The sequence below is a fragment of the Apteryx mantelli genome, chromosome 8, assembly GCF_036417845.1.
Source record: "Apteryx mantelli isolate bAptMan1 chromosome 8, bAptMan1.hap1, whole genome shotgun sequence".
NCBI classification, from domain to species: Eukaryota; Metazoa; Chordata; class Aves; order Apterygiformes; family Apterygidae; genus Apteryx; species Apteryx mantelli.
Window position 1 is genome coordinate 17659361 of NC_089985.1, and position 15368 is coordinate 17674728.

General features: G+C 46.6%; 1 protein-coding gene across 1 annotated transcript in view; it reads left to right on the plus strand.

Annotated features, from left to right (window-relative positions):
* The first annotated feature begins 4333 nt into the window (after positions 1-4333).
* The window catches only part of NR5A2 (nuclear receptor subfamily 5 group A member 2), a 91475-nt gene continuing 80440 nt past the window's right edge, over positions 4334-15368 (plus strand). The window contains exons 1-4 of the mRNA XM_067300445.1: positions 4334-4465; positions 6415-6533; positions 7828-7969; positions 10759-11405. Coding sequence (XP_067156546.1) covers positions 4384-4465; positions 6415-6533; positions 7828-7969; positions 10759-11405 — 990 coding nt within the window. The 5' untranslated portion in view covers positions 4334-4383. The remainder of the gene's footprint in view (positions 4466-6414; positions 6534-7827; positions 7970-10758; positions 11406-15368) is intronic.

Genomic DNA, 15368 nt, shown 5'->3' on the forward strand with positions numbered 1-15368 from the left:
CTCTAGAAATTAAAAGCAGTATTTCCTCGGCAGAGAGATGAGAGGAGCCCGTTCCTGCTCGTTTTGAGCTCTGGAAGGTTTCGAGGCATTCTCTACTTTGCACGGTGGGGGTGATGATCCGTTTATAAACAGGAAGAAAGGAAGAAGGGAAAAAAAGAGATGGGACAAGAGAGAGAGAATGAGAGAGAATTAGAAAAGAAAAAAGAAAAGAGAAAAGAGAAAAGAAAAGAGAAAAGAAAAGAAAAAGAGAAAGAGAAAAGAGTCTGAATTACATACGTATTTCCTGGTATAAACAGTCTCGTAAAGTTGGGCGTGAGAGGGGTGTGCGGGGAAGCAGCAAACACTGGGAAAGTTACAAACTTTCCCCGCTGCGAGGGGTCCTGTGCGCGCCGCACTCCGCGGCGCCTCCCTGCGGGCCGGGGCCGTGGGGCCGGGCCGGGGCCGGGGCCGTGTCCACGCGTGCTCGGGACAGGCTGCGTGGCGGCGGCTCTCGCCCCCCGCCTGGCTGAAGCCGCCGGTTTCAGGGGGAGATTGCTCTGCTAGACTCTGCTGCTGGCTGCAGACGTGAACGTTGAGCGGGGAAGGGAGGTGGGAACATGTTGTGGGTTTCTCTCCCTCGTAAATATTTCCCAATAAGCCTTTCTGATTGCCTTTGAGGTTAGCCTTTCCTACAGAAAAGTTTCAGTCTTTCAGTTATTTATTGTTTTCATTTGTTTCTGCGAAGTTTGTCTTGAAGACGCCCCGCCAAAGGCTGGATATATCAGTCTCTTTTCGGGACACTTTCCTGCGCAAAGGCAGAAGGGACCGTGCTATCTGTTGCTCATCGGGCAGATCCTCAAAGTTGGAAATGTCCCTCCTTAAGGAAAAGAACTTTGAAATTTGCCCAATTCTGTGGCCTCTTTGAAGCTGTAAGAAATTGAAGCCTGCCTTAAATATCATCACATAGAGCGCTCTACCTTGAAAACAAAGAGGTGGAAGATGCTTCAGATTATTTAAAAAAAAATTAGAGAGTGTTTTTAATGTAAATGTACATACATTTAAATTGGGAAGTATAAAATATTCCAGGTCTTCCTCCTTGTACTAATCAAGGCTGCTGGAGGCTCCCCGAGCCATCATCTTTTATAATTATAATTACACGCGTCAATCAAGACCTTCAGGCAAAGTCAGAACAAGGCAGGCAAACTCAGGAGAGAAATCGCATTAAAAAAAAAAAAGTTTGGAGAACTTAGTAAGGAATGGAGAAGAGATTAGAAGAAAGGGTAATTAAGGTTGCTCAAGGCAATCGTGAGAGCTAGAACTCCATGTTAAATTAAATGTAGCCACAAGGGACCAGGTATCATTTATAATATGCACTGCCCTAAACTGTTACTTCGGAGAAATGTGGATGTGTAATAACCACTCCAAAGTATTTTCATGTATAGCAATAGCTCGCAGAGTAGCTTTGCAGTGCACAGTTTGAGCTCGCTCCAATGACATTAAACCCACGGGCACCAGCGAAGCGCTGGGGACCAGTGCGAGGGCAGGGGGCTCCGGCGGGGGAGCCGCGCCCGGCCCGGGCCAGCCCCGGCGGGGCAGGAGGCTCCCTGGGCTGCCCGGGAGGCGGCCGCGGGCGCCGCAGCCGCCCTGGTCCTGCCTGCCCTGCCTGCAAGCCAGTTTTCCTCCCCGGCTTTCGCCTAAAACGTCGGTGCCTTTCACGGCGCAGAAATAACGAGAGCAGCCTCGGTGGGGCTTCACCCAGCGCGTGAATGCCCGCGGCAGCGAGCAGGACAGAAGGGACACGGTTATTTCCCCGACCGAGCTCAGAGGGCTGCCGGACCCAGGTCCTGGCCATGTCTTGCCGCTGTCTTAATTAAACTTTCCAAGGGCTGCTGGAAAAACTGTCCTAGCTGAGCTCGGACAACGTTTCTCCTGCGGGCAGCGGCAGCGGGGAGGCGAAGCTCCCGGCGAGGCACCCCCAGGGGCCGCCCCGACACCCGTCGGGCCAGGAGCAGCCTCCCGCTGCCCCGCTGCAGGCTCGCACGGCGGGAGGCCCTGGCCCCACCGCGCCGAGCCGCGCCGCGGAGACCCCCGGCCGCAGCGCAGAGCCGCGGGGCAGCGCAGAGCCGCCGCCCGGCGCCCGGGCAAGCAGAGCGGAGCCGCGGCTGTGCGCTGCGGGCATTGCCAGTGCCGAGCCTGATGGACTCAGCTCGGGGCGAGGGTATCCGGCGACGCCCGAGACAGGGTTTATTAGTGATTAACAAATCCGGAGACAACCAATTCCCAAGGGCCGAGACGGGGTCGCATGCCAGCCGGTTCTCTACCAGCAGACGAGGGCATTCCCTCGGGAGCTGTCAGCCGCCACCCCTAGCCATCGAGCGGTCTAGCACCGCAGTTCGCCACGTTGCTATGTTAAAACTTATTCGCAGGCGAACTGCTAAGATGTAAAATTATAACTTGAGAAATAACATGTTGATGTAGATCAAGACTTCGCCTGCCCGGCCTCCCTCCCGAAGAGGAATGGGAAAAAGGCGTGAGTGTAAGGAGACTGAAAGGTCTGAGTCTCTCGTCACATCGGATCCATCCCCAAGTACTAAATCCCGCACGTGGAAGGAAAGAAAGAGAGAGAGAATTTCTACTTCAGTGGTGCTAGTGCTCGGCTGGCTCGGGATTTGCAGTGAATCAAGCAGAGAGCTCTACCTGATGCAAAAGTTCAAACTATCTAGGAAAGAGCACAACCAAATCCGCTATCTGTACTTGAAGGACTTAATCCCACTTCGCTACTAATCTTTCGATCATCGAAAGTTTTTAGTAAGTTAGAACAAGGGTCAAGTTTTACAAAATCTGCCCTAACAGATAGGAAATGCTATACCCTGCGCTCTAGTCAGTTCTGCGCCTCACTTCCAATCGGAAGCAATTTTCAGCGCCAAATATTTTCGGCTCTTAATATACGCAACGGAGATTCAAGTGTCAAAGAAGTTCGGCCATCCGAGCGGGCGGACAGGGGAAGCTCAGATGCTTTCAGAGGTGCAAATAACGCTCATCCCACACCGCCAAACGTACGCGCCTGACGGGGGCTGGGCGGGCAGGGGAGCGGGGGCGGCCCGGGGCCTCGTCGCCGCCCCGGGCTCACGCCGGCAGCGCCCGAGTGCTGGGAACGAGTTATCCGGGATGACTTTGAGAGCAGTCCCGTTCGCTGCGCTGTTAGCCGGGGACGGGAGACTCTTGCTCAAGCGATGGCTCTGTCAGGGCATTGGCTTTTGTGCAAACGATGCAACTGGCACCGATAGATTTCGCAAGAAGTTTTAAGGGGGGGAGACCCGAAAAAGCTAGAACTGGTACAGCAAGCTCCAGCGCGGCTCCTGCCCGCTGCTCTCAGGCTCCAGGGCTGCGCGGAGGCGACGTGGCCGCAAAGGCTGGGGGTCTCCGGACGGCGAGGTTTTCGGCGCCCGCCTCTCTCCGCACGGACGGGACGGGGGGGCCGGCGGCGGCGCGCTCCGCCCGGGCCCCGCAGCCGCCGGCCGGCGGGGGCAGCGCTCCGGCGGCCCCGGGGGAGCAGCAGAGGGGCTGCCCGCCGGGGACACGCACCCTCCGCCACGGCTCCGGAGCGAGGCGCAGCCCGGCTCCCGTCGGGCTCCGCCGGTGCGGGAAGGGGCGGCGGTAGCACAGGCCGCCACCCCGCAGCCCGGCTTAGCGAGCGGGCGGGGGTTAGCGTGCTTGGCAAGTGTGTGCGGGGGTGTTGCTCATCCCGCCTCTGCCTTATTGGCTGTAAGGGCGGTGTCGGTGCCCCCCCTTCGCCGGAGCCCCCGCGCCCCGCACCCCCCGGGCCCCGGGAGCGCCTCCCCGCGGGCCCGGGGCTAGAGGTCCCGACTCGGCACCTCCGCACTTGTGGCGGGGGGAGGAGGGGGAGGAGGAGGAGGAGGGAGGAAGGGAGGAGGGGGACGGGGGTGGGAACCCTGTCCAGCAGCACCAGCGGCGGCAGAGCGCTCCTGTGCACTGTGCCGCTCCGCATGGATCGGGGCGCCGGGCTGCCGCCGCGCTGAGCCCCGGGCGGAGCTGCTGCAGGCTCCCGGGGTTGCTCCTTCCTCTCCCGCACCCCCCCCGCGGTCTTCCTCCTCCTCCTCTCCTCTCCGCCCCCGCCGCCTGCAGCCCGGCCACCGCTCCGCGGCTCCTCCAGCCGCGGGCACCCGGCGGCGCTTCCCGGCGGCCGGGGCGGCCGGGGGCGCTCGGTGCTCCCGCTGCAGCAGGGCAAGGGCCGGCTTGGAGGAGAGGGAGGGAAGAGGAGGAGGAGGAAGAGGCAGCGGCCGCCGAGTGCCCCTTGCTCCAGCTAAATCTGTGCTGCCGTGTCCAGGTGCTGGTGTCGCGGACGGACACGGAGCCCCCAGCCCGGCCCGCAGCCGCCTTGTCATGCTGCCCAAAGTGGAGACGGAAGCCCTGGGACTCGCCCGGTCGAATGGGGAACAGGGGCAGATGCCGGAAAACATGCAAGGTAAGGGAGGGAAGGCACGGCGCCCCCCCGCGCACCCCCCGACCCCCTCAATAAACTGCCCCTTCGTCTTGGCAAAAAAGTTTTCGGCGGGCGGACGAGCGAGCGCCTGCCCGCGGCGCCGGCTCCCGCCGAGCCCTCGCCGTCGCGGCCAACTTGCAGCGCGGCCCGGGCCGGCACCGGGGCCCCGGCACGGCCCCGGCGAGGAGGTGCCACCGCCGCCGGGGAGCCGCGAAGCAAGCGGGGCGGGCGGCAGCGGCCACGGGGCGCCTCCCCCGGGCTGCACTTGCCCCTCCGGTGACTGCGGGCTGGCACCGGCCCCGCTGCAGGTCCGGGGGGCTCGGTCTCATCTCCGGCCCGCGCAAAAGACCCTCCAAGTTTAGGGCGGAGGGAGCTGCGCGGGGAAAGTCCTGGCAAGCAGCCCCGGTGCGGCGCGCCGGAGGGCAGCGGCGCCCGCGGGCACGACGCAGGTGACAAGCGGCCGCAGTGGCGCTTTGCCGCGGAGCGCCCCGACGCAACGCGGGGGGACGCCGGGGCGGCGCGGTGCCGGCGGAGCGGGCTCTGCACAAGCCTCTGCGGGGCGGGGAGGGCCGTTCCCAGGGTCCCGCTCCGGGCGGGAGCCGGAGGTGGCGGGCCGGGGGCTGCGGGGAGGGAGCCGGGGGTCGGCTCCCCGCCCGGCCGCTCTTTCGAAATTAGCCCATCTCCGGCCGGGAACCTGCCGGGAAGCAGGGCGGGGTGGGCCGGGGGCTCGGAGGTTCTGGGGGCACCCCCCGCCCCTTCCCTCCTGCGGAGGAGGATCCGTGCCAGGGCGCAGCGCTCGGAAAACCCCTGCTTTCCCGCTCGGTTTTTCCTCTGAGGAGGGCGACCTTGGTCCCCGCGCTGGGCCCGGGAGCAGCGGGAGCGGAGCGGAGGCGAGGGCCGGGCAGGGCCCTCCTCCGCCGCCGCCCCGCGTCCGCCCCGCGCCGCCGGCAGGCGGGTGATCCCCGGCCGTGGAAACGTTTGCCCCGGCTGCGTGGCAGCGGGTCAGTGCCGCCAGCTCCGCGCCCGCAGAGCGCCGGGCTCGGCCCCGGCGCTCCCGCGCCGCCCCGCCGGGCTCCCGGGAAAGGGGGAAACCCTCAGCCCCCCCGCCGCGCTGCCCGCCGCCTCTCGCAGAGATCACTCGTTGCGCTACCGGTATATATTTGTTGAGCAGATCTGAGGTTTAGCGGCAGGAAAAGGGAAGGAAACCGGCCCTGCGGCGAACGGCGGGGTTTCTTTGGGGGGAAGAACCGGCCCTGCTGACTGGGCTCTTCGCAGGGGGAGCCCGGCCCCCTCCCGCGCTCCGCCCGGCCGCCCAGACTCCCGCAGGCGGCTGCTCCCGGCCCGGCGGGCTCGCCCGGGGCGCCCAGCTCGGCCGTGCGGCGGCCGCTGCCTGCAGCCGGCGTTGCAAGCGGGTAACTTGCATTCAGCGCAGCGCAAAAGTGCCGGCTCTGGAGCGCACAAGTCTGGGCTAAGTAAATATTTGCAGGCTGATGTTGAAAGAAAACTTTAAAGGAAACAAACTGTCCCTTTGAAAACAGCCAAAGTTGGTTTAAATGCATCCGTGCCACTTAGTCTTTTCATTCTGCCTTTTTAAAGCACGTCCCTGATCATTCGGGGATTTAAATGAATTAATTTAGTTTGTGATTCCATAAACTAAGGACTGGGTTAACAGCACTCTGTAAATATAAATATTAATAGCATAAAACTGTAAAGTTGTTGGGGTTTGTCCACTTGTTAAGTATCATGCAGATTTGCCGCGGATGAAGAGTTGCATGTCTCAATGCAAGCTGTGTTTTTAAAAAATAAAACTTTCTTTCATTTTCCAGGGGCGTATTTAAGTTTTTTTTTTTTTCTCTAGCTCAGAATAGCTGCAGGAAATTTGAGTTATTAACGTAAATTCTAACTGAATGTGCTATTTCTCCTTTTTCCAGTGTCTCAGTTTAAAATGGTGAATTACTCTTATGATGAAGACCTTGAGGAACTGTGTCCAGTCTGTGGAGATAAAGTGTCTGGGTACCATTATGGGCTTCTCACCTGTGAAAGCTGCAAGGTTCTGTACTAATTACTTTATACAAACAGAAGTATAGCCAAAAAGTTTCAAATATAAACAGAAAAAAATGATTAAAGAAAATAGAGATGTGTAATAATTTGACTTATTTCTGATCTGTTTGTTGTTACATTCACATATAAAATTAACTTCCCCAAAGCTTTAGTATTTAGAAGTCACTTGGAGAGAAATCTCATTTGTACAAATGGAGAGAAACAACTTTGACTGTTTTGCATTGTAGCTTTATCATTGCTTTAAAGTACTTTGCTGTTGTGAAGTGATGTAGTTATAGAACAACTTTCATTCCTAACTGTCCTAAATATTGATCTTAGCTGATTTATATACATTCAGACTATTTCTGTTCCTGGAGCATAAAGTGAAAAAGTATCACTGATACAGATCAGCTTTGCAAAATCTAATGCAGCTTTCTTAAGAACATTTTTCATCTGTCAGTATTAGACTGTAAATTTCTGTGACTATAATGACTCTGCACTTTTTTCATACAAACTGTGTACTGTTAGGGCTTACATGACACACCAAGTCAAGTAACTAATGTATGATTTGTTTTAAATCGTTCATTAATTTTGAGACTAAAATATTCACAAATGCAGTTTATTATATTGGAAGGTAAATTCATAACTATTTAAAGTACAATAGTACCATGCGGATAAATTTATGGCATCTGCCAAATAACTTGTCATGAAAAAAAATCTTTTAAAGTTCTAAGTAATGCACTGTAAAGGAAACTCCTTTGGCAGAGAAAATGCAATTTAAAATATTTAGTGCATGGAAAAATTAACTTAGCACATGATATTTTCATGAAAAAATAATCAATGAGAAATGAATAACAAGCACTTATTATGCCTCTAGCATGCACCAAAGGGATGTACAGTAGCCAGAGGTATTCTGTATTTCCGTTTTCTTTGCAATGGCATTCCCACTTATTCCACATAAAGTTACTTTAAAAAGAAACACTTTGATCATTTTACAATTATTAAAGAATACTAAAGGGAGGAACTGGTCAGCTTTGCTATTTCTACTACCACTGTTAAGGACACAGGAGACTTCAGCCAGTCTTACCAAGCTTTGACATAAGTCTACAAAACACAGTGCTAATATGAGAACTGCCAGACTCTAGAGGTTTTCTCTCCTGGGTACATCTCACTGTAATTTAAAATAAACTATGTAACTTCATAAGTGCTTAAGTGGTGTCTGAAAAATATTTGACAATGATTTCCATAAAATAAAATGCTGAAGCCCACTGTTAAACAGGCTAACTTTTGTATCTATCATACAGGGATTCTTTAAGCGAACAGTCCAGAATAACAAAAGGTACACGTGTATAGAAAATCAGAATTGCCAGATTGACAAAACACAGAGAAAACGATGCCCTTACTGTCGATTTCAAAAATGTCTAAGTGTTGGAATGAAATTAGAAGGTAAGAGCCATAGTCTTGCTGATATTACCAACTATCCAATAGGTTAATTTCTGAAAATATGATAGGTTTATATATGTTATTATATGTTATATACAATTTTATAAAATTTTGCTACATATTTATGACTTTTCTGATATTGTAGTAAAAGATGACTTTGTGTGTGTGCTTAATGAAATTGTTGCTTTTCAAAAAATTCTCCTGAGTAAATGGTAAATCACTAAAGACTAGTCAAAACCATAAACCAATTTTACATATGCATATATATATAAGTTAATATTTCAATAATTTAGAGCTTGTGCATGAAGGGATCTAGACAGCATGGAAATTAGTTTTGCAGCTTTTTAATAACAGACTTAATTTAGATTAAATGTAAAATATATAAGCAGTGTCCGGATTAGAAAAAAAGTAACTGCAATTAAATGCAGGTCTTTGTCACACAGTGATCTGATTTTATTTATACTTAATTAGAACATTTTTTAAATGTTCTTCTGACAATAAGCCAAAAAACAGATAAACAGAAACAGATAAAATAAGGGTTTTCCTCACACTGAATTGCATTTGGGATTAAGGAACCAAATGATCTCTAAAGTTTTGTCCTATATTTTTGTGATAATACACCTCAGAGGTTTTAAGACATGAAAGAGAATAAGGCATTTTCAAGTATATTTTTTGACTATACTATGCTCTCTCATGTACAAAGAGCAATGAAAGAAGTACCATACCCTTTGAGATAACAGCAGGCAAAACTATTCAGTAAGACGCAAATATAAGAACCATACTGGTTTAACACAATGCATTCTAACTTTGATATATCAAATACTAAAATTCAGACTTCACAGCAAATGGCATTACTGCCTGACTAAGGACAGGATCAGAAATATAGATTCCTTATAATTGTACTGAAATGGCATTCACCTGAGGCACTTAGCCAGGAAGGACTGGGCCAAAAGCTAACCATAAAGGATAAGGGCCAATCACTTCAGTTTGGCAAGGAAATCTGTTGATATATCTGAAGATAAACAGCCAAATTAGCCATCTGCAGTTTGGCAAATTTGACACTACTCTATTTGCCCACAAGACTCAGCTAGCACTGACACACCAGACTGAACATCCTGAATTACTGCATATTCTTCCGAATTCAAACAATAAAATAAAAAGGCATTTGGAATCCTTTTCCCATTGCTGACATTAAGAACAAGGGTAAAATACATGTGTGCACTCCTACTTTTAACTCCTCTTTATTACTGGCAATGATATAGAACCAATTTTTGTGCTTCTGTGATTACATGCAGTTCACCTTCAATTTCTGTAGGAGTTACAAAAAGTATTTGCCAATAGAATTTGGCTTACAGTTTTTAATTGTAGAATACTTGGAAGGATACTATGTATATTGATTTAAAGGTAATTACCTTTAGCATCAACACTTAGCAGCATGTTGATTTATTTATTTTATTTTCCTGCAATTTTCTCAAAAAAAATTAGCAGCAATATTAGCAACAGCATTTTTTTTACTACAAATGTAAGTAAAGTATTTGTAGTTTTAAAGACACTCTAAAAAAATTATGTTATCTTTCTTATGTCACGTCCATACAACTTCTCTTCCTCTAGCTAACACATTGGAAGAACGCATGCTTTCATAATTGTAAATGCTTTTGATGTTTATGTGCATCTCCCTGATAGTGATATATATAGGCTTAAAGCCTAGTTCATAAATTACTGCAGACCAAAAAAATAATAATAATAATAATAATCATTAAACGTTAAAGTCCTTATGATGATGTACAGTACTATGTGTATCTAGCATTCACAATAAATTTTTAATGTTATACTAATCCCTAAGATAAAAAGCTCAAGAACTCAACCTCCAGCAATCTCAGCAGTCTCAACATGTCACCAGGCTGTCAAAGGTTCCTCTTTCAATCTAACTGCCATTGGGCAAGGTGGGCTTGGTGAGAGCTACTCGCTAGTCCATTAGATATATACCACGGTGACAGACACTGCTGTGACAGAGACCACCAATACGACTCCCTAGGCAGCTGTTGAGGTGGATTTGTTTTAATTATTTCTAATTCCAGAGATATTACAAGCCAGAACAGTGTCAATAGTTTGTGTGTCACTCCCACCTTTGTGTGGAAGGCAGCAAGCTGACAGCTTTCCCTGGGCACATTCCAACTGCAGCGAAACATTTCTGTAGCTGGTCACCTAACCAGGAACTTTCTAAACTTCCTGCACCAACCTGAACAGAGCCATCAAAAGGAAATATTTCCCTTTTGCCGAGAAAAAGATATTCCCCTTCGTGACTACTGAACATTTTGCAATTTACATTTCAGATGTTTTGCTGCGGTGGAAGGCAGTATTGGAATGATTAAAATGAGCCAGTGTGGTCCGCTGGATACATCTCAGACAAATTTTGGACATCAGCCCTTGTTTCTTAATGATATAGTAGCTTGACATAAAACCAAACATTTATTGAGATCTCAACATGATCCCATGGCAGGTGTGAAATTCCTGTAGCCAACCATTGTGTTTGTCCCTGTGTCCTAATCAATGTAAACAGCAGTCCTTCCATACTAGTAATGTGCATGTGATACTTTAAAATACCAGAGAAAACTGATGTTTGTTAAATCAAAATAAATCTTTTTCTCTAGGAATAAAAGTGCTATTTTGAATTTTAAAAAATTAAAGGAATTACATTTTTACATTTCCATGTTTTCCTAATGTATGTTCTGCTCAAGAATGTTGATTTCTTAAGTTTTAATTATGTTTTACTTCCTTCTCTGCCCTGACAGCTGTACGAGCTGACCGAATGCGCGGGGGTCGAAACAAGTTTGGACCAATGTACAAGAGAGACAGGGCATTGAAGCAGCAGAAGAAAGCCCTTATCCGAGCAAATGGACTTAAACTAGAAGCCATGACTCAGGTGATCCAAGCAATGCCCACCGACCTGACAATATCCTCTGCAATCCAGAATATCCATTCTGCCTCCAAAGGCCTACCTCTGAACCACACTGCCTTGCCTCCTACAGACTATGACAGAAGTCCCTTTGTAACCTCTCCAATTAGCATGACAATGCCACCCCACGGCAGCTTGCAAGGTTACCAAACCTATGGCCATTTTCCAAGCCGTGCTATCAAGTCCGAGTACCCCGACCCTTACACTAGCTCACCAGAGTCGATAATGGGCTACTCATACATGGATAGTTATCAAACGAGCTCACCAGCAAGTATTCCACATCTGATATTGGAACTCCTGAAATGTGAGCCAGATGAGCCACAAGTCCAAGCTAAGATCATGGCCTACCTGCAGCAAGAGCAAGCCAACAGAAGCAAGCACGAGAAGCTCAACACCTTTGGGCTTATGTGCAAAATGGCTGACCAAACCCTCTTCTCCATCGTTGAGTGGGCTAGGAGTAGCATCTTCTTTAGAGAACTTAAGGTAGGTAACAACCTTACGTTATGCTCTCATTCAGTCAAGAAAAAAAAAATCATTTGCTGTGATGTTGTATTTTAAGCAAGAAAGTATGGTTTACCTTTTTTTTTTCACTATGCATCTCATACTTAATTTATTTGGCTTAATGTAGGTGGACTATCACAAGGAGAAACTTGTAGCTGTTTTCCATCAGAGTTGGTTATAAGCTGTGTCAAAGAGATTCAAGTTTCAATTCAGCTCTTTTGTATTTTATTATTTATCACAACTGTTATTAACTTCCACAGGGTCTAGCATGAATTTTACTCCTTCTCTATCGGTACTTCTCACTGTCAGGCTGCTATTCTGAGTTCTAAGCATGCATATTACACCATTCTACATATCCTTTACATAATTATTCTATTATCCCAAGTAACATATGGGTGAACCCAATTTCTGTCCTTCTGTGTATACTTCCTATATAATTCCATATTTGGAATATTAATCTTCTCACCAGAATATTTGTGTGTGTGTGTGTGTGTGCATGCATGTGTGTGTGTATTTAATCGTAAATGCTGAATCCCAAGCAATGTATACACAGAAGAGAAAGCAAGAAGGAAGAGGGTGCTTAAGGACTCCCTTTGGTTCTCATCACCACTGATACACTAGGGATTCCTTTAATCTATGATGGTTACAAGGACAGTTTAGGCTGTTCCTCATAGGAGCACTAGAGAGTTGGACCACCCACTAAATTCTGATGCACAGGTCGCTGGTGGCCAGAAATTCCCCCACAGAAATTTCTCAGATCATTCACTAGAGCAATTTTGTGGTCTGTTGTGGTCATGTCTGACACAGAAACATTAAGCCAGGAATTTGGGATTCGATATTAGAGATAGACTACAGTGTTCAGCCACTCCCTTGATAGAGAAATTAGCTCTGGACTGAATTAAAAAAATCAAAAAAATTGCATAATGAATTCAAATCACATCTGAATTTCCCTATTATATTGCTAGTTACTGAATCTCCTCCTGCTACACAGAGATGTTGTTGCCTCCACAGTTTTCTGCTGAACTCTACGAAAAGTCTTGTGACCTCCCGTAACTTCTTGCTGACTCCTGTCTAGCTAAGGGAAAGTAATACAGTGTCCAAACAGAATAACTATCATAGAATTTCACTGAAAATTGAATCTATGGAAATAGAGAGCACAGAAGCGAGACCTCCCTTATAGAGCTGTAGCCAGGATGCTTGCCACAAAAATATTTCTGTCATAACCACAATGATACCAAGAAATATGAAATAAAGCCTGGTTACAGGAAAAGCAAGGTAATATTCATTGTGTTGCATATACAACTCCAGCTTCTCTCAGATTTTTCATTAGAATGGGTGCGGGAATCATTAAGAATTCAGCCCACATAAAGAGAAAGAAAGGAGGAAGTTTACTCCGAGTGGAAAGAGAAGACATTAAAGGGAGGAAAAGATTGTCACATCTTTGTTTGCTATATAAGTTGTTTATGATTTCATAGTAACCCATGCTCCCCATTTTAAATAATTTAAACATTAAAATTGCAAACAAAATACACTTCCAGGAAACTGTGTCCTAACAATCAGACCAGGTCCTTCTACCCATACACTGGGGAGTACTTTAGTCTGCAAGCAACCCTGTTAAAATCACTACGACTTGCAGAGTAAGATATTCAGTGTGGGTAAGAATTTTTAAGTTATCATGATCTGTCTTAAAATGCCAGTTATGATTAAAGTGATAATATGAAAAGATATTTAAGCAATATTCACTTTTTGTAGTCACATGGCTTAATCAGTAGGCAGATTTCACAAGCATGCAAAACGCTATGCTGGGAGTAGTTTAATAGATAGTCTTTACCTCCTACCTCAACCTTGAAGATATTCTTCAATACATATTTTTACTAGTATGGACATATAAGATGTAAAGATTCATTTCATGGAAGTACTGACCAGCATCTCCAGGCTCTGGAAGTATATATCTATAATTCTGTGCATATACAGACTTCTGGAAATATATATATTTTGGAAATTCATGACATACAGGCTTTGTCTAGTGAACTAATTTTTTCCACATATATTTTTAAGAGGCATTTGTTTCATCTTAATATTTGTACCATTTAAATCTTAGGACCTTATATTTAAGACAGTTTTATATCTTCTGGCATACTCGGATCTTTTTTTAGTTGGACAAGATCTACTAAACCACACAACATTCATGAGCCATATCAACAAACTTGGAAATCTATCTACATCCAGTATTCAGGGACCAGATTAAATGCAACAATAAAAATTTGAAGCTTTTCAACTTCAAAAGAATCTGAGGTGCTCAAAACTTGTTTAGATCAGACTTTGCATTGTTAACAGCAATGGAGGCCTCAGCACTAAAGCATCTGATAACACCATCTCTCTTTGCAGTTGAGAGAAGAGAACCAGAATTAAGCAAAGCTTGTGTTCCTGTGGGGTTTCCATACCTTTCCTGGACACAACCATCTTTTGTCAGTCCATGGTGTCAGCTCCTCCTGGTCAAGGCAGCAAAAGCAGCTATCTCTGAATCCTTCACAGAACGTAGAACCTTTGCAGGGGAAGAAAAGGGACCTCAGGATATGACAGAGAGATTTTAAATACAGAAGTAAGGGAAGAGGCACTTGTGAGAAAGAGGTAACTAGATTTCCAGAACAGCTAGCTTTGCTTCCTATCTGTACGCAGCTGTATGAAATTCACAATGATTCTGTCATTACAGGTCATTCCTTGCACAACCAGGCGCAAGTTACTAAACAGCATGTTTGCCAAGTCTTTACTGTATCCGTTCACTTCATTCTAAATCTATTCTTACACATTTCATTTGTCTCTTCAGTTCATATAAAAGGAGAAACATTTTCCTTTCTTCTACACCTAGGGATTTGTAGCTAGAATGGTTCAGGAGGGACTGAAAAGGAGGAGGGCATGATGAAAAAATGTGGTCCTGGCCCATCAGTGGTGTAGGTCATATTTACCTTAGAGATCAGAGACGATAAAAAAAAAAAAAAAAATCAGTGAATTATGTTTTTAAAGTTTTCTCTTTTTCTTCCAATTGGGCTGACAATTGATTTTAAGTGATCTCAAATGATAACAAACACATTTTAAAACTTTAATCCATGAAGTTTTTATCAGTTCATGCATTATCACAATTTTCTCACCTGTTGCTCTACAAAATTGTCAATACCTTTTTGGAACCCGTTATACACTAGCATGTACAAAGTAAAAATATTGACTGCGTGGAACTAACTACAGCACATTCCGCATTTCACAGAACCCAAGCTATATGTCAGTTTAAAAGTATATAATTTCTTAAGGCTAATATTCATACTTGCTAAAGAGCAGATCCTTACACCTTCAGATTGGATATCAGAAATGAATGGAAATATTAATGAAGCAAAATAGTCAGGATGAAGAACAATGCCAGAGTAAGATCCTAAGCAGCCAGCTGCAGTCTTGTTACTTTGATTTCAATACCTGCCTAATATCTCAAACATACATATCTGCCTTGGAAATTCAGGATATTTTGTAAGAACATTAGTAATTCTGCTTTTGACATCATATATTACTTGCTTATTCATATTGAGAAATGCTTCTATATATTTCTTTATACACATGAAATAAGAATACAGAGATAACCTCCCAGTAGACTCCTGATAATAGTAATGGCAAAGAAGCCTTTTGTTTGCTATTCTGGAGTTGTTGAAAGCTCAGTAAATATAAAAGTAAGATTATATCCATCTTATCCTCAGCTATGAAAACTCAGGAATGCCCTGGGGATGCTAGATTTGTAGCCAGCTGTCCTAGTCAGGTGAAAGGTCTTTGTACAAAGCTAAAAAGAAAACATTGCAAGAGTTTCTAGGATCCAAAGGTTACCTGGCCCCAAGAAAAGACGCAGATAGTTCCAGTGGACCTGTCTTTCCTCATCAGCTCACATCAGGGAAAATTCAACAGCTA